A 19,954-nucleotide genomic window follows, 5' to 3' on the forward strand; every position below is an offset into this window, starting at 1 on the left:
AGGACCTTGCAGGGACCATCTGAGCATTTGTGGTGGCCATTTTTAAAAATAATCTTTTTTAATAAAATGTCCGCTGAAAACAAAATGGCCACCGCTCATGCTCAATTGGCTTCTGCGAGGCCTGGCATGGCCTAGGGCCTCACAGAGGCCATTTGAGCATGCATGGTGGCCATTTTGCTTTCAGTGGCCATTTTTTATTTTTTGTTTCATTTTTTAAAAATGGCACCCCCCTTCAAGTGGCGCCCGGGGCACATGCCCTGCCTGCCCTACCCTAGATACGTCCCTGAGTTTACTCCCAAGTAACTGTACCTAGAGTTGCAGCCTACAGCTTAGTTAACATGGGTATATATATTCAAGCCACAGAACTGCAACCAGATGCTGATTTCCATGGCAGTACATCCAATTTAACATGGTGGGATTTATTTCTGAGTAAACATGGATAGGATCCAACTGAAAATTATCCTGAATACAATTATTCCACTTACTCTGGTTTCTAGATTGCACTTTTGTACCCATGGAAATCCAGTAAACTGAAATCTCTTCTTGGAGACCTTTCTGAAAGAGAATGCAATGGGGGAGTCTAATAGTTATTTCAACCCTGCCCCCCCCCCCACCTGAGGTGCACCTAGATAATTTTGGAGCCTGGACCTAAAGGCCATTGGAGGGCCCCCTCCCCTGCAAATTAAGCACTATCATGCTCAGCTGGGCATCCACACCACCTGGGACAGACTAAGGAGGATTTGGGGGGCCCCAAGGGCTGTGGAGGCCCTGGACTTCAGCCCGGAAGTCCAGGGATAAGAGTGCCTCTGCCTCCCCCCACCAAAAGCTTCGCCTCTTCCAGTCTTCCCTCTAACAGAGATTCTCAGATGTTGTTGACTACAATTCCCAGAATCCCCAAGCAAAAGCCATTGCAGCTGAGGATTCTGGGAGTTGTAGTCAACAACATCTAGGAATCTCTGTTAGAGGGAACACTGGCACCTTCCTCTCTTTCACTATGGCCGTGATCCATATCTTCCTACCTATTATATTAATGGGCACCTCACCAGTTAATTATTATTATTTGCTTAGCCTATTGGAATACAATATCGATGCCCCTTCATGCTTCTTTTTGTCCTTTTATGTAAGTTGCTGTGTTTTCAGCTATCCTTTGTAGAAGAGCTTCTTGATACATGAGGATGAAGAGGTGAAACTTTTCTCAGAACGGGGGTGGGTGTGGGATACCTTATTTACCCAAATAAAAGATGACTTTAAATTTTATACAACCCACCTAAAAATAGAGGTTGAGTAAAGGTTATACCTGTATATACCCCCAAAGAACAGGGCTCTGAATTTAAGATGCAACCCCCGCACACCAATTTCTAACACCACAGAACTCCAAAACAACAACAACACACAACTAGTCTTGGATTCAGGTAAATACAGTATGATCATTTGCTAATAGTTTTAGGACAATTTGTTGTTAGCAACGCAGCTGCAGAAGTTAGATTTGCAACCCTGCTTCTAAGTCAGAGGTTTTCAATAGGTCCCTGGATGACAGACTACAACTCCTATCATCCCCAGCCACAATGGTCAAAGGCTGGCAATGATGGGAGTTGCAGTCCAACACATCTGGGTACATAAGAATAGCCCTGCTGGATCAGGCCCAGGACCTATCTAGTCCAGCATCCTGTTTCACACAGTGGCCCACCAGATGCCTCTGAGAAGACCACAGGTAAGAGGTGAGGACACACCCTCTCTCTCCTGCTGTTGTTCCCTACAACTGGTATTTAGAGGCATCTTGCCTCTGAGGCTGGAAGTGGCCTTTAGCCACCAGACAAGGGTACCCAAGGTTGGGAACCCCTGTTTTAAGGGGGGGACTGAAATTCACCGCTACAAAATTTAAAAAACCCACCCTTAGGAACTGAAATGCTAGCAAAGAGTGACAAGGCCTGATCAGAAATATAGCATGGCTAAGGCTAACTCTTCATTGCTGAATAACTGCTACCACCTCACCCACTTCTATGCAGTCAACAGGGTTTAACTTCTTAAATGAAATGGTTGGGTAATCAAGCTTGCCTGGAGAGTTCTTCATGTCTTCTCATATGATAACTCTTTCCTTAAACCAAGATAAGGGTGGGGGGTATAATCAAGGAAAAGACTCGGCACATCTTTCTAGTTTAAACCAAAACTGGTATGATCTCCTCTCCCCAGTTTATGCAGATTCCTGACAGAGAACTGAGAGTCCAGATGGACGCTCAGCTTCGGACTCCTTTTTAAAAAGTTAGTTTATTTCCTTCCCTTCCTTCCTTGCAACCGGGACAGCAAAGTGTTAACTCTGCTTGTAATGCCTCATCCGGACTCAAGGTGGCGCTGCCTTCTTCTCCTCCTTTCCCTCCAACTTCCAATTCCTTCGAACCAAACTCCGGGACACAATTGCAGAGCGAAGCCGGAGGCTCAGACTGGACTTGTTGATCTCCATTAAGAAACAGCAAAAAGGAGCAAGAGGGTGGGGGCAGCAACGAAAAGAAAAAGCAAAGAGAGAGAGAGAGAGAAACGTTTTCTTTCAGTGGTGCCCTGCTTTCTGATTCTGACTCCGGACTCTATATTCGGTTTCGATAGATCTGAAGGTGGGGCTTGGGAAGAAGAAGAAGAAGAAGAAGAAGACAGACAGAACCATATGAGGGCCTTGGAGAAGCTTCTTGGGAAGAAATAAAGAGATAATCCCGGCATGATATGCAATTTTCCGGTGTCTTGGACCGCGCTGCTCTCCCCGGCCTCCCCTTTCCAGCCGTGGGGGGCTTTTAAACACCCTGGAATTGGATTTCTAGCTCCCCACCCCCCGCCCGGCTTGCAAGAAAAGGATGCCAGCGACCGCTTGCTGCTGCTGCTGCTGCTGATCTCTCCCTCCCCGTCTGAAGCATGATGTAGCTGCCCGCCCAGCCGATGCCCTCGTCTCCGCCGAAAGCCGACCCCGCCGCCAGCGTTTCTCTAGGATCGTGGCCAAGGAAGTAAGTGGAGGGGGCGGGGAGGCAGAGGGGTGGTCGCGGGGGCCGAGCAAGCCTGGGGCGCTTTCCGGAGTTCTAATCTTAGCGAGAGGAGCCCACGAGCCGGGAAGGGCAGGTCTTGGCTCGGTGTTTGGATACGCAGGCTGTCTTGGGGGGCGGGGGGGGGGTTGAAGGATCAAGGGGGGCGCGGGGGGTTGAGGATTAGGGGGCGGCTCTGGGGGTCCCGCTCCCCAGTGCGATGATCCGAGACGTGTGGTGGGCTCTGGCCGTTCCCTTGAAACCCTTCTTGAGCGCAATGAGTCTAGAGGGGATGGTAGGCGCGGGGTGGGGGGGGGGGGGAAGAGCCGTTTCCCATCTTTTTCGCAGGATTTTTGCTTTCATGCCATCTTGGGTAAGCAACAGTGCGAGCAGAGCTGCAAGGAGGCAGCTGTCTCTGTGGGCTGCATTTTGTTGCTGTTTGTTTTGACGATTCCTGTGAGTGAGCGTTTCGTTGGGGGATATTCTTCAGCCCCCACCCCCTTTTATTATTTTTCAGGGCTGTGCTTGTCCCTGTTCAATTAGAGAAACTGAGCTGATCACCTTCCCCCCACCACCACCCCGGCACACACACACACACAGGTATAATTTCTATCTGATATACTTAAATGGGAGCCGTTTATAACCCCTTCAGTGCGTTGTTGAGGAGAACTGAAATAAGAACTATATATGACCCACCGCCCTTTTTCAACAGAGATGCTTGGAAGCAAGCCTAATGCCCAAGAGCATACTGTACACACACACACACCGCCCTCTCTAACGGAACACAAAATGCAATTTCTTGTCAATTTAATAGATTTGGCCTCCCAATGCCTTCGTTCAGCATATTGCAATAACTATCTTCTGCCTCATTCACCCATTTCACTGGAGAACTTCTGTAAGCCAAAAGTTACTGAAAAGTCTGTTTCCCCCACAACACATGGATGCAATCTCTTATCGAATGGGACCAGTACAGGCCCACTAATCCATTGCCAGGCCAGACTAAGTGGTTGTTTAAGTGTCATCTGCTGGCCATTTATGACATTGCCTTTTGGTGTATGTTTGTTGTCAGGGCTTAATGGAGGGGGAAGACGTTAATAAAAAATAAGTTAATAAGAAGTTAATAAAAATAAGCTGGTTGTGTTTAACTCATGGCCAATCTGTCCTTCCCTTCAAAGAGCTCTACCTCCAAGCTCACAGAATTATCAGGCGGGGGCCTCTTATTTGCTTTTGCTCCAACGTGCAAGGCTTTCTCCGTGTTAAATGAAGGTGTACGTTGCAAAGCAGGGTGTGTAATTAAGTGTCTTCACATAAACCATTTGTTTCAGCTGGCCTGTGCCCCTAACACCTTTGGGTTAAATTTATAGACAGGTAACGGATGAGGAGCACAGATGACAACTAGTGTGGGAATGTGCTGTTTCTCTGAGTAGCTAAGAAAGAATAAAGTAGCCCCAACAGTTGGGTGCTTTTTTAAAGTTCACAGTTCTACCTTGGGGGGGGGGAGAAAAAAGAGTGACCCAGGGATACGTAGTTAAATCATGTATCAGACCAGAAATATTTTGATGTTTGGAGGCCATAGGTAACAACTGCACATTTATACTTCATTCCTAAAACACATTTACTTGGAAGTAATTCCCAGTGAAGTAACTCCCAGTGAATTAAACAGAATTTACTTCAGGACTTTGGTTCCTGGGGACCCCACTGTTAATTTATATTCAATCTGCATACCCATGTATTAAAATGTGATGTGTGGAGATTTCTATTTTATTATACCAATTTACATGCCTTGGTACCTGTCCCTTCCCCATATACAATACTATATGCAGTGGGCTGTAAAAGATACATGAAAGGTCCATGTTTGAATCACATAGCATGCCAATGGATGGGTGTATAACCTGGTTTCTCTGTTTATGTTTCTGAGGTACATGCAGTCTCTGCAAAATGGAATGCAAATGGCTTGCCCTTTTCAGATGAAACAGTGAAGGCCAGAACATCTCTCAGCACCATAGAAACCTTGTTGCATTTAACTTGGGGTCCCCCCCCAATCTAATTTCCTGCCTTTCTCTTTCCAAAATCTAAAGCCTAAAGCAAGCATTCACCTTCTTTTTTGTGTGCGAGGACATCGCTTAGAATCAAGTCCCTCCCTAGTTAGGACATCGGTCTGTGTAAAAAAAGGGGGAAGGGAATAGAACGCATGGAGATAATGTGGTGTGGGGGGGGGAGTACTAGACTTTATAGCTATATACATTGCTGTTGTTGTTTTTTAAAAAAAATTCTTAATTTTTAAAAGCATTTTAAAAAAACCCCTTTCCCCCTAAATAAGATAATTAGTCAATATAATATGTAAACTGCGTAGTTCAGAAATAGATTTCCACCCATCTGAGTGTTTGTTTTTAAGAGTAGAGATGAGGAGCATCTGGAATACATATGACTTCATGGAGAGCAAATAAACTAAAATGGGTACTGCCCCCTTGAGCTGCCACTCAGCTGTGTGTGAGCCATCCAGGCACAACTGCATACACCTCACCACAGTGGCTTGTCCAGAAGCTGGGGACCACGTGCATTAGGGAATCTTCTTCAGCACTTCAGGGTGTAGACAGCACCAAGGGTTCCCTTCCATTCGAATAGGCTCTTCCCATGTGTTGAGCTAGCCGTCTTGTGCTTGGTGACAAAACACTAGCTGTCTCACCAGTTTTGTTTTTGTTTTTCTTTCCCTTTAACCCTCTAGTCTAAGGCAGTCTGTTCAGTTTCAGCACCATGAGACTGAACAGCGACCTGTGCTCTTTGCAGCCAGTCTGCTGCTGCTGTGCTCTTTCAAGCAGGCTAACCCAGCTATTTGCCCGAGTTATGTGTCCGTCTGTCTGATTAATTGATCAAGCAGGCAGCCCAGGAGCAAAGGAAGAGGCTCTAATTTTATTTTAGTTCTCAGTATTCACCAGTGGCTCCACGGATTCTTTCTCTTGCAGGCATGGAAGAGAAGGAGAACCGGTGAAGAGCTCCTACTCAGAAGTGTGAGTGCCCTGGAAGCTTTTGTTGGCCTGTTGCAGCTTTGTAGAGAAGAGCAATGCCTGCAGGGATGAATAAGCATGGATCTCGATCTACTACCTCTTTGCCTCCAGATCCCATGGAGATTGTCAGGAGCAAAGCCTGCTCCAGGAGGGTCAAGCTTAATGTAGGTGGCTTGGCTCATGAGGTTTTGTGGAGAACCTTGGACAGGTTACCACGGACAAGGTTAGGTAAGCTCAGAGACTGCAACACCCACGAAACCCTTATGGATATATGCGATGACTACAACTTGGAGGAGAATGAGTATTTCTTTGATAGACACCCAGGGGCATTTACTTCTATCTTGAACTTTTACCGCACAGGCAAGTTGCACATGATGGAGGAGATGTGTGCATTGTCCTTCAGTCAAGAGCTGGACTATTGGGGGATCGATGAGATCTATCTGGAGTCCTGTTGTCAAGCAAGGTACCACCAGAAGAAGGAGCAGATGAACGAGGAGCTCAAGAGAGAAGCCGAAACCATGCGGGATAGGGAAGGAGAGGAGTTTGATAATACCTGCTGTGCCGAGAAGAGGAAAAAGCTCTGGGACCTTCTGGAGAAGCCCAATTCTTCTGTAGCGGCCAAGGTAATGTTAAAAGTATAAGTCTTGGGTAGGGGTTTGCATATATTGGCCATCATGGTGTTTGGGGGATATGCTCTTCCAGGTTTTTTTAAATTTTATTTTACTGTCTTGGCTATTATTCATTGCTATAGCATTTGGGCCTTTTCCACATCAAAGGGCATGCACAAGCCCAGTTACTAAGTTCCCTGAAGTCTCTGGTGGTTTTTCTGTACTTGCATATTAGAGTTTTAATTACATATTACTTCTAAAGGAAGTATTGATTAAGTATTACTTCTAGGTATTACTTCTAAGAGGAAGGATTTGGGTAAGTGGGGGAAATATCAGCATGTCATTCTGCATAACATGCACTTTTCTTGATATTTTTATTGATTGCTATAGGAAAGGTGGGGGGAGACTGCACATGTTTTGAACAGTACAGATTATGCAAACATCTCATATAACAAAAGCCAGATGTATAAGATTGTCTTAAATAATGGAAAGTTTGGTTGTAGCTTTGCCAAATCTTCTGAAAAGTGTTTGTAGCAGGATGGATGACTTTGGGTACAGGTGCAATATATAGCAGATTTTGGTTCATGACCAATGGGCTCTTTCTCTTCTACAAGAGTATATTGGGATAATTTTATCTTTATAAACTGTATTGTTGCTTTGGTAACAACTAAATTCAGCACTGTTAAAAAAAAAAAAAAGGGAACTTGCATGAATTTATTAGGCAATAACCCAAAATAACAGAGTAGCATATGGGGAGGTAAATATGAAAAGTGATATACCATCCTATTATGCAAACCTGAAGCTCTTTTTATTTAAATTCATCAAGTGTATTCCTCCTTTCATCCCTGCTCACACATCATTGGACAGTAGTGTTTTCTTGTATGTGCCAGCTGTTATCTTTTCTGAAGGCAGTGAACCAGCTGCTACATTGGTTATTTAATGCATTATTTTTATTATTTTTTTTTATCATTTCTGGTTTCAAGCATTTTTGGCAAACCCTTTTTGTTTTGCTTTAAGCAGAGTCCACAGCCAGTCTTCTACAACTATGGCAAATCTTCCAAACATTGCATCTGCACAGGGTATGCTAGGCTTCAGTCCGAAGTACAGATAATGAGTAAATTCCACCCACCTGTTGGGTAAATCCAGAAACGATGTGCACAAATTCCACATGATTATCTCTGATGACTGTAGCTTCAATGAGTATTTCTATGTTACATGCCATTTCCTCCTATCTTAAACATTTATCACAAAGAGATAAGTTGCAGATGATGGGAGGCCTGCCTGCCTTGTCCTTCAGCCAAGAACGGGGCAAACTGGGGAATTGGAAGTCTGTCTACTCTAGAATCTAGTACCTCATGGCTGGCTGCTGTGCTGAAAAGTGGAAAAGAAAGTCAGTGAGCTTGGTCCTTAGCTCAGTGGTAGAATGTACAGTATACTGTATATTCTAGTATAACTAGAATGTAATATTCTGTATAACTGGGATACAGAAGGTGTTAAGTCCCCTTACTTGCATCTCCACTTAAAAGGATGTCAAGAAGCTAAGTTGTGAAAGAACTCTGATGAAGACTTGAGAGAGCTTCTACTGACCAGAATGGGAAATAGGAAATATGGACCTAAAGCATAAAGAAACTTCATATATTCAGTGGAAACATTCCTTTCCATCCTCCATTCCAACAGACGGCCCAGTATGTGACCTTATCTGTTGCCTTAATGTAAGGCATGTGGAAAAGGAAGATCCTGTCAATACAGCAGTAGAAGAGATGTAACTACCCACTATGTTCCTAATTTTCTGAATAGGGCCCAGAACATGGTCTTTTAAAATGTTCTATTAGGTTTCATACTCCTTCTGAGTGTGATATTTATTGTGGGTGTTTCTGTGTTTCTGTTTTGGATACTGAAGACAGCTTCTTAAGTTGCTGCATCCTCAAGCTAGAGATACTCAAATACCATATACACATAAGGCCCATTCACACACTATGCTTAACACTCATATGACGAGTCTACAGTGTACACAGGTACAGTCATTCATATGTTATATTGAATGCAGGTACAGAAGTACACTGCCTGTATGCAGGTTCACTTTAAAAATGTACACAGATACAGTCATTCCAACAACTATTTATATACTGCTTTTCAATAAATGTTTCCAAAGCGGTTTACATAGAGAAACAACAAATAAATAAATAAGATGGCTACCTGACCCCAAAGGGCTCACAATCTAAAAAGAAATGCAAGATAGACACCAGCAACAGTCACTGGAGGTACTGTGCTGGGGGTGGATAGGGCCAGTTACTCTCCCCCTGTGAAATAAAGAGAATCACCATGTTAAAAAGGTGCCTCTTTGCCCAGTTAGCAAACAAACATGTGTATGAGTGTACTGACATCTGTACACTTGTGCAGCATAATGTCTAAATCAGGTTATACTCGAGTCATTTGTGAAAGGCAGATGTAAAAAGCCATCCTTAAGATTAATCTGCATTTTTGTTTGCAGTGGGGACAGGTGTGATGCACTTTAGAATGATTAAGGCTCTAAAAACCACCATCATACTTGGCAGGTCATTAGGACTTTGAAGCTACCATATGACTTTGAAGCTGCATATTCCTATTGGCTACACCATGCCTGCAAAGAAATGAACATGTTGGCAACCTGTATTTTTAGAACTGGAAAGCATAAGGTGTCAGAGACAAAGAAAGTATGGTCTCAGAGTAAAGCAGTAGTTTTCAGACTGTGTTCTGGGGAAATCTAGGGTTCCTTGACGGCTTGACCATTTGTCCGGTGTTCCTCAGTGAGAAGATCAATAATGGAAAAGCAACTTCCTTACATGACATCTTATTTTATTATTATTGGCAGGTAATTAGGACTTTGAAGCTACCATATGACTTTGAAGCTGCATATTCCTATTGGCAACACCATGCCTGCGAAGTTTTATTTATTTATTTATTTGTTTGTTTGTTTGATTGATTTCTATACCACACTTCCAAAAATGGCAGTTTACATAGAGAAATAATAAATAAATAAGATGGCTCCCTGTCCCCAAAGGGCTCACTATCCGAAAAGAAACATAAGATAGACCAGCAACAGCCACTGGAGGGATGCTGTGCTGGGGGTGGATAGGGCCAGTTGCTCTCCCCCTGCTAAATAACGAGAATCACCACGTTAAAAAGGTGCCTCTTTGCCCATTTACCGGGCACATTTCTATACCACCAAAAACCTGCGTCTCATGGCACTTGACACAAAAATTAAAAGGATAAAACTTGCTCATCATTATAAATCTTCCTGTTCATGATACAGCCGGAGAGGTATGTTGTGGGGGTTCGTGCTCATAAGAACAGCCTTGCTGGACCAGACTAAGGCCTATCTAGGCGCCCCTGCTGTTTCATATCATGGCCCACCAGCTGCCTTGGGAAGCCACACGACCAGGAAATGAAGGCATGCTGAAATACAAATACGATGGATATTTATATACTGCTTTTCAACAAAGTTCCTAAAGTGGTTTACATAGTTATAAGTAAGTTAAATGAAATGGCTCCCGCTGCTGCTCCTCTGCAACTGGTATTTGGAGGCACCCTGCCTTTGAGCATGAAGGCAGCCTATTGTATTATATATAGCAATCTTGAATAGCCTTCAAGATTAATAGCCACTGATAGACTTGACCTCCATGAATTTGTCTAATTTACCACCAAGCTGGTGGCCATTACCAAATCCCATGGCAGAGAGTTCCATGTTATCCAAACCACGCCCAGTTCTATTAACCTATATCATGTCTCCCCTTTAGTCTCCTTTTTGCTAAACTAAAAAGCCCCCAAAATTGTAGCCTTATCTCGTAAGGAAGGTTCAAAAAGTCTTGCCAATTTTCCTGGGAAAATTGAGCATTCCCTAGAATCTTCTGCAATGAGCAAAGGCTGTAGCCCTCTTCACACATTTTGTTCAACACACAATCTGTGTACAGCAGGGCTGGGCTCTCCGGCTCTTTTTGGACTACAGCTCCCATCATCCCCAGTGGCTAATAATCAGGGATGATGGGAGTTGTAGTTCGGCATCTGCAAGAGGGCCAAAGTTGTGCATCCTTGGGATACAGTGTACACAGGTATAGATCTGTATGCATAGACACTTATTCTCATATTATATTCAATACACATTACAGTAGTACACTTCCTAGCTCTACCATACATTTGAGGGACCTGTACCCAGGTTCATCTTTAAAGAGAACACATGTACAGTTGTTCACACAAACACATGTACATGTGTACAGCCACCTGTGCACAAGTGCAGCATGATGTCTGAATAGGGCCTCTGTGGCATAAACTTGTGAGCTTCTTGGTATTTTCTGGAGAGAGAAGGCTGGGAAACCACTGCTAATAAAGCAAACCGTTATAAGAGGTGGTGCATTTTTCTGGTCCGTGGCACCTTCTTGAGATATTGTGTGCTGCTATATGTAAATGACATGCCTGCCACTGGAGTAAGTCCATGTATTTCATTTTGCTTGGGCATGGTAGGTGCTAGTAAAATAAATGGATCATTCCTTTAAAGTTCTGGGAAGGCATTTCAAAGATTGAGGGACATCTGATGCAGGGTGTCGGGAAAAGGGATGTTGTGCAGCTTTCAAAAACCAATTGTCATTTCTATTTCTCACAACAGACACATCCAGCCTGCCTCTTTTATTTTTTTATTTCAGATGTCACAGCACTGACAGTTAATAATTTATAAGGGTATTTTGGCATGCATACAGGATCCCAGAACATCAGCCTCCGGCTTAGGCTGTCTGTGGCATGGAATCAAAATCCATTAGAGACTGTTGATGTTCATGGTCCATTGTATCTGAGGATGGTCATCCTTGCCAAATAAGTGTCTTTTGTGATTTATAAGTGAAATCCATTCTGGGTTTGTCTTCTGAGAAAAATGTCCAGAGTAAATGCACTTAGCAATTGCAGGAGTGTTTACTTCTCTAGAGTGGATTGGATTGCAGGAGTGTTGTTGCTGTTCCGATATAGGTTGCCATTGGTAAGATTTTTTGGTAATGTTTATGCAGATGGGGCTGTGATTCATCAGATGTTTCAGCAAACACAGAGTTTGGTGCTTCTTAATCACGACCATTTTGCTGCCTAACATCCTTTGCATAATTATTCGGACCCCCTAAGTTCAAAAGGTCTTACTCCTTTACAGTTTAGGACTGCAGCCTTAACGTACTAACCTTTTTCCTCCTCCAAATGTATCTTGCTGTCAAAGCTGTGTCTTGAATTCATTAGTAACTATTTCTAAGAAATCTTTCCTCAAGTATGATATATATATTTTAGTTCTGGGGGGAGGTACTGAACTGTTCACAAGATTGCTTAAAATAGACCACTTAGCCTTAAAACCCACAAAACGATGCTGTCATTGGCAACCTCGGGGATAAAAATAAAATAGGGCACAATCCAGCCAATGCTGAGTACCTCAACATCCCAATAGCTTCAGTGGTAGAATGAAGCATGAGCTTAAATCAATGGGATTTAAGTGCTTAGCTTTGTCTGATATTTAGCATAGATGTATCCCCATGTTTTCTAAAGTCCTAATGCAATTCAGAAATTGTGAGGAAATACTTGACAGGCTGATCTGGAATATAATCATAAATTGAAATAGTCATAAGTGCACAAAATCACCATGAGTGTGCAAAGAGGGAGAGAGAGAACTCAATGTTATGATTGGGTTAAGTGGGGAGAAATAACAAAGCCACTATAGGCAACCTTTGGCACTCCAGCTATTATTGAACTACAACTTGCATTATCCTCCACTGTAATTCAACAACAGTTTGACTACCAAGGTTGCTGACCCTGAGCCAAGCTAAAAAAGAGTTAAGAAATTTAGGTGATTTTTCACTATACATCTTAAATTAAGACTTATTTATTCTTATCGGTCATAAGCAGTGGTAGTCACTCCCTAGATTCATTGATCCAGTCTAAAAGAATGGAATCCTGTGAAGCAACTAGTCCAGGGGTTCTCAACCTTGGATCCCCAGCTGTTATTGGACTGCAACTCCCATCAGCCCCAGCCCCAAAGGCCATTGTGATTGGGGTTGATGGGAATTTTGGTCCCACATCATCTGGGGACCCAAGGTTGAGCAGAACCTTGGACTAGGCTGTGGGCCTAAGCACATGTGTTGGGCAAGATGGTTATCAAATCTAGTATTGGCCTTAAACAGGTGCACGAGGCTCTGAATTTGTTCAGAGCAGTAGGGTGGAGGAGTGGTGTTTCAACCTTTCTCCTGAGCCTTTCCTCAGTTTAAATAGCCCCCCATAGCTGCTGTTTGACTTGCAAGGGGAAAGATTCAGGAATACAGAGCTGTTTGAAGCTTTAGAAGAAGAGGGGGAAACTGCTGCTGCTGCTGCTTCTGCTACTACTACTACTACTAGTAGTAGTAGTAGTATTTATTTATTTTATTTTTTATTTAAAATATTTCTATACCACCCAAAACATGCATCTCTGGGTGGCTTACAATTAAAATAATTTAAAACATCAAATGAATTAAGAATTAAAATCATTGAAAACATTTAAAACCCAATATTAAAACTATAAATCTAATTAAAAGCCTGGGTTAATGAATGTGCCTTCCAAAAAATTGCCAGTGCCAGTGATGGGGAGGCTCTTATTTTAATAGGGAGCACATTCAAAAGTCCAGGGGCAGCAACGGAGAAGGCCCATTCCCGAGTAGCCACCAAATGAGTTGGTGGAAACCGCAGACAAATATTTATATACCACTTTTCACCAAAGTTCGCAAAGTGGTGTGTGTGTGTGTGTGTGTGTGTGAGAGAGAGAGAGAGAGAGATTCCATGATACTTGCTGGATGACTCTGGGCCAGTCACTTCTCTCTCAGCCTAACCTACTTCAAAGGGTTGTTGTGAAGAGAAACCTAAGTATGTACACTGCTCTGGGCTCCTTGGAAGAAGAGCGGGATAGAAATTATAAAATAAAGAGAGAGAGAGAGAGAGAGAGAGGGGGGGGGGGGGCTCCCCTGTCCCCAAAGGGCTCACAATCTAAAAAGAAACATACAAGGTAGACCCCAGCAACAGCCACTGAAGGGATGCTGTGCTAAAGTTGTATAGGGCCATTTGCTTTCCCTTTGCTAGACATAAGAGAATTTCCACTTGATGAAAAGGTGCCTTTTTACTTAGCACTAATTGGACCATTGGTCCATCTAGCTCAGTATCAGGGGCGTAACTACTATTAGGCAAGGGGAGGCAGCTGCCTGGGGGCCCCCACGCCTCGAGGAGCCCCCCAGAGGCATGTCACATGACTATATATTGTGAAGTTCGCTCCTCGGACTCCATCACGGCTTTTAGAAAGCTTGTTAAAACTTGGCTTTTTATCCAGGCTTTTACATAATCGTTTTTACTGCTGCTTCTGTGTGTTTTTACCTGTTGTATTGTTTTTATGCCTGTATTTTATATGTTTTTATTAGGGGTGGGACCGGTCCGGTCCAGAGGCCATTGTAAAGGCCTCCGGACCGTCCGGACCGGTTTGGACCTGGCTGGTCCGGTCCGGGTGGAGGGGAACCCTTTAAGGGCGGGGAGGGTTTACTTACCCCTCCCGCCGCTTTGCCCCCTCCAGCGCCCGTAGTTATTGTAGAAATTGGGGCGGCAGGATACCTCCCCGCCGCCCCTCCTTGCTCCGCAATTCAAAAGGCTGCAACAAGCCTTCTGCGCACGCGGTGCGGTGCGCGAGCTTCACGTCAACCCGACGCGACAGGTAGACCGGGCCTCCGACCGCCGGAGGCCCGGTCTACCCACCGGGACGAGGCCGAGTAGACCGGGCCTCTGACCGCCAGAGGCCCGGTCTACCCGCCGGGACAAGGCCAGGTAGACCGGGCCTCCGGCGGTCGGAGGCCCAGTCTACCCGTCGCATCGGGTCAATGTGAAGCTTGTGCGCCGCGCTGCATGCGCGTGCGCAGAAGGCTTGTTGCAGCCTTTTGAATTGCAGAACAAGAAGGGGCGGCGGGGAGGTATCCTGCCGCCCCAATTTCTACAATAACTACGGGCGCTGGAGGGGGCAAAGCGGCAGGAGGGGTAAGTAAACCCTCCCCGCCCTTAAAGGGACCCCCTCCACAGTGCCGGACCGCAGGTGTGCAGTTCCGTGCACACCCCTAGTTTTTATATTTTTTAGCTTGATTTTTTTTTTTTGCCTTTTTATTGTATGTTTTAATTTTTGTAAACCGCCTTGGGGTTGTCATTTAACAAAAGGTGGTAAATAAATAAATAAATAAATAAATAGTGTGTGAGTGTGTGTGTGTGTGTGTGTGTATCAGCGAGGGGCCCATTTTAAAATTTTATCTCTGGGCCCCCTCCAGCCTTGTTATACCCCTGCTCTGTATTATCTACACCAGGGATTCCCAACCTGTGGTGCTCCTGCTGTTGCTGAACTACAACTCCCATCATTCCCAGCCACAGTAAATTGTAGCTGAGGGTGATGGAAGTTGCAGTTTAGCAACATCTGGAGTACCAATGGTTGGGAAACCTTGGTCTACACTAACACACCCTCCCCAACCTCTCTTTTCCAATCCAGTGTGGAGCCCTTTGCAATTTTATCAAAGTTACTACAACAACGTCTTTCTGTGTGGGGGGGCGGGGGCTTGTCCCCATCATAAGTTCATCTCCTCTAAGGGCTGAATATAGATTTTAGGCTCTGCTGTATTATTACGGGTGAAGTAGCTGTGCCTGATTAAAATCATTTGGTGACTCCAGTATGCACACATTTCAAGTCCATCCCAGCCCACTGTATGCAACTGCTTCGTAAATATCCTCCTTTGTGTGGAGCAGGTGGCATTGTCTGGTGACCAAAAGATCAACAGTATTTTTTTCTCTTCCTTTCCAAGAAAAGGCTTTTTATTTTATTTTCCAGAAATGCGTCACATTCCTATGGGGAACCCAATGTCTGATCAAATCATTAGGAGTAATGCAGGAATTGCCAGAGAAGCAGCTGTGGCCAGCATTATAGAGGCAGTCAGTTGAACTCATTCTAAATTGCTTTGGTGACCTTAAAAAAATCTATAGATCTATTAACTATTCTAGTAAATGTTTACACTGACCCATTAACCACTTGGCGCCCAGCATCTTCTCATTTCCTCTCTCCCCTCTGTGTTGTTTTTTTAAAAAAATAAATCAGTTAGTTTTACCAGTAAAATTCATTGTTAATATCATGAACCCTCAGAGAAGAATCTGTAATGTGCAACTTTTGAATTTCCCTATCTGGCTACAGTGTGCATTTAGGAGGTGATGTGCTCACTATAAGCACCGGAACCTGTGTCCTGTCCTGGTAGTAGGCATCTTCAAATCCATTTGCCAGTGGCAAGTGCTTCTAAACCTCTGGTGAGTAGGACACACAGCACAACCCAGATCTGATTTCCACTACCATTTCTGAGAAGGTAAGAAACATCTGGAATCCTTTCTGAGCAGCAACATAGGAAACTGCCATATACTGAGTCAGACCATTGGTCTATCTAGCTCAATATTGTCTTCACAGACTGGCAGCAGCTTCTCAGAGTCCAAGGTTCCAGGCAGGAATCTCTCTCAGCCCTATCTTGGAGAAGCCAGAGAGGGAACTTGAAACCTTCTGCTCTTCCCAGAGCAGCTTCATCCCCTGAAGGGAAAATCTTGCAGTGCTCACACATCAAGTCTCCCATTCATATGCAACCAGGGCAGACCCTGCTTAGCTATGGGGACAAGTCATGCTGCTACCACAAGACCAGCTCTCCTCTCCAAGGAGGAGCTTGGAGCTCCTCCAAACAGGAGGAGAGAGCTCCCACTGTTTCTTACAATCTCCATATCCCTGTGCAAATGACAGAAGACCCACTTCTCTCCTAAGACTTCTGCCTGTATGCTACAAAAGGATCTGAAGGAAGAGAGGGGATTGGTAGCCACCCCAAATAATGGCACACTGGCTAGTGAGCTAAGTCTACATTTGTGGATTCCTGCCTGGCAGGTTGTGTGAATCAGTTGTGAATTAAGGAATGGGAAAGAAATCCTTTATTAGATGCGGCTATTTGAGTTTAGCTACAAATTAAGAGATGAGCAGTGTTGGGACATGTGAATTATTTAGAGTTGCCAGGTTGCAATCCAGAGATTCCTCTTCTACTGTTCAATTGTACTGTTGCTGAACCAGAAATAAGGCAACTGCAGTTTCTCTTACTGATCCCTTCTCCTCCACCTGCTGTGTGGCACCCCAGAGGCCAGTGAGAACCAGTGGTCCAGAATGAAGAAGACACAGCTGCTCTATCTCTTAATTCAGCAGCAAATTCAAAGGTAAATTTAGAATCTTCAGGTTGCAATTCATCTACCCTAGATGAAACCATGAACAGGAAAATGTGGCAAACCTAACAGAACCTTGTGTGTGGTTGCCTTCTTTTCTCACCTTTTCTTGCACTCAATTCATTTTGAAGATCTATTCCACCTTTGATCAAATGGTCTCCAAGGCAGTTTACAACACATTCAAACAGTACAAAACAACTGCCCAGAGTTCTTGTTCCTCTGATTGGTAGCAGAGGCCAGCACGTCCTCTTCTTGCATCTGCATTTTCAGGGCGCCTGGCAGCTGGAACAGAGTTCTTTCTGGTAATGAGTCCGGGGAGGAAGCTTCCCCCAGCTGCTTGTTCTCTGGCCCCCTTGCCTTGGTGTTCTTCCCAGGAAAGAAGGTATGCAATCTTCCAGTAGCCCTTGGTCCTCAAACTGATGGCAGAAACCAGAATGTCCTTCCCTTCACATCTGCAACCCCAGAAGCTCCAGATCAGTTCTATTGTCGTGGGGAAAGAACAAGTGGATATGTTCATGTATTATCAAGAAGCATCATAAGCAGCTGATCTAGAAACTGAATTGGCTGCAACATTTCACTGCTGTGGTGGAAGAATCCTCTCCTAAAGAATACCTCCTTTCCTCAGAACAGTTAAAGAAATGGGTATGATCTCCAGATTAGAAGTAGCCGTCCTTTTCCTTGCACGCTGTTAACACTCCTTGATTATGTTGTATAAAACGGATCCAATAAATATATGTGGGTTTGATCCATTTTTGTTGTTGAGATTCCTACAATGGATAATGGATGTATTTATTTGGTCATTGCTAATGGTTTGTCCTGAGAGATCTTTGGGATTCTATGTAAATTTTGTATTAGTCATTACTCTAGCATGCCCTTTGTTATAAGAAAAGTAGCTAGCTTTTTAGTCTCTGCCATCAAAGTACGTGGCAAGTGAATACAAACTGCCTAATTATTCTGAATTATTCTGAGTCAATGTTTCCATTTTTGAGTGTCCCATGAATTTTTTTTTAATGTCCTTGTTTTAACTAAATTTTTGAATCTACTATCTTTGTTATTGCCTTGGCCAAACAAACTGATTGATTGATAAATATGTGTGCTTCGCTTAACTCTGCATATAACCTAAAGCCATTGGCATAATTATGGGCCAAATTGTAAATTACAGAATCCGTGGGAAACTCAACCATGTTATACTAGTTATTGTGTGAAGCTGACGACTCCCATGAGTACATCAGGCAAACTCTCTCCACCCTAAAACCTGGCCAGCTTTGATTCATAATTACATCCTGCCACAATGGCCATTGTCATACTACTTGAAGCCATGAACATGCAAATTGCAGGGATGGTGAAGAAAGTAAAAGTGACTCATGCGCTAAATATGAGACTACAGTAAGGCCATCTCCATTGATAAGAGTAGCCAGCAGCAATGGGGATAAGAAGGCACTTTGCAGTGCTCAGTTTTTGTGCTTATTAATGGGGCGGGGGAGTTAAGCAGATGGTTCTGATCCAGTTTAGCTCAGGAGGATTGCTCCTGTCCAATAATCCAAGAATGTTTATGTGTGTTTGCAGTATTACTTCACTGGGTAGTGGTCCTCTGTATTAAAAACTGATTAACGCACCTTCAACTTCTGTCAGTAGCACTTGCCTATAATGCTTCCCAATGTCTTTAGTGGATCAGTTCCTTCAGCCTGCTGACGCTGTGCTTGCCAAAGTCCTGTATGCTTAGCTTGAAATAATCCTTGTCATGCTACCTATTGTTTGCTTTTGAGATTCTTCTTTTAGCTCTTGCTTCTGCTTACTCTTACACATGCCCAATCCTCCTTATCCTTGTGTTTATATTTGTATAAGTCTTCTGCTTATAAGTTCCATCGTTCACAATGTCTTTACTTAATCACACTTGTCTCTATTGCCCTTGTCCATTGGATTGGGTTTAGCTAAGAGGAACGTTGGTTGCAGATTGTTTCCTTAATATGTACAGGATCTCTTCTTGGGCAGAGCATGAGGGTTTTCCAGAGCAGGTTTCTTTAAAGGCACTTTGCAGTGGTGATAAAGGTTACTCTGGTTGCTTTCCTCTTCCCATTTTCAACACCTACTATTGGCTGTATTTTTAATATTGATATCACTCTAGAGCAGAGGTGGGAGGACATCAGGATTGTGCAATCTTGCTTTTTACTAGAACCCTGAGAAATCCACTAGTTAGAGCCCAATAGTGGTTTGTGAGGCAGAGCCAGATGCAAAATGGTGGCTCAGCAGGCAGAACCAATTATTTGTTGCATGACCTGAGCTGTACACAAATGCATTTACGTCTGAAGTGCTACAAAAAAACTACATCCGAATTACTACAGACTGAGTATTTCGACACAAAGGTATAAAACTCATCAGCAGAGCTGCAGAAAGACCTGGCCAAGGGCAACCAATAAATAGTACTTCTGTTTTGTAAGTGAGGAAAATGAAGGCTGACAAAATGGCAAATCTGGTTCTGTGTAAATAAGTTAAAGTGGTGCACATTGGGGCAAAACACGAATACGACTAATATTTATATACTGCTTTCCAACAGTTTACATAAATATAAACAATCAACCAAACAAATAAATAAAATGGTTCCTTGTCCCCAAAAGGGCTCACATTCTAAAAAAGAAACATAAGATAGACACCAGCAATGGCCACTGGAGGAATGCTGTGCTGGGGATGGATAGGGCCAGTTGCTCCCTCCCTGCTAAATATAGAGAATCACCACTTTTAAAAAGTGCCTCTTTGCTCAGTTAACAGGGATTCCAGCCATGATGAAGATCTTATCTCAAGTTGGAAGTAGACGGCTAGGTAGCCAAATGTGTCGATTATACTAAACTCTACAAGGTGGTAAAAACCAAAATGGATTGTGAGGAGCTCCGAAAGCATCCATGCAGCTGGGTGCATGGGCCACAAAATGGCAAACCTGGTTCTGTGTAAATAAGTGTAAAGTGATGCACATTGGGGGAAAAAAAAAATCTGACCTCACATGCACATACACACAAAATTCCAACCTCACATACTGTAGTGTGGTCTGAACTGTTAGTGACTAACT

The 19,954-nt window shown here is 43.8% G+C and overlaps 1 protein-coding gene across 2 annotated transcripts in view; it reads left to right on the plus strand.

The window, feature by feature from the left end:
- Window positions 1–2,407: 2,407 nt before the first annotated feature.
- The window catches only part of KCNB1 (potassium voltage-gated channel subfamily B member 1), a 393,304-nt gene continuing 375,757 nt past the window's right edge, over window positions 2,408–19,954 (plus strand). For both annotated transcript variants that reach the window (XM_053243527.1, XM_053243525.1), the window contains exons 1-2: window positions 2,408–2,987; window positions 5,966–6,630. In XM_053243527.1, coding sequence (XP_053099502.1) covers window positions 6,064–6,630 — 567 coding nt within the window. In that variant the 5' untranslated portion in view covers window positions 2,408–2,987; window positions 5,966–6,063. The remainder of the gene's footprint in view (window positions 2,988–5,965; window positions 6,631–19,954) is intronic.

This window comes from Hemicordylus capensis, chromosome 4 (genome assembly GCF_027244095.1).
Source record: "Hemicordylus capensis ecotype Gifberg chromosome 4, rHemCap1.1.pri, whole genome shotgun sequence".
In the NCBI taxonomy this organism is placed as follows: domain Eukaryota; kingdom Metazoa; phylum Chordata; class Lepidosauria; order Squamata; family Cordylidae; genus Hemicordylus; species Hemicordylus capensis.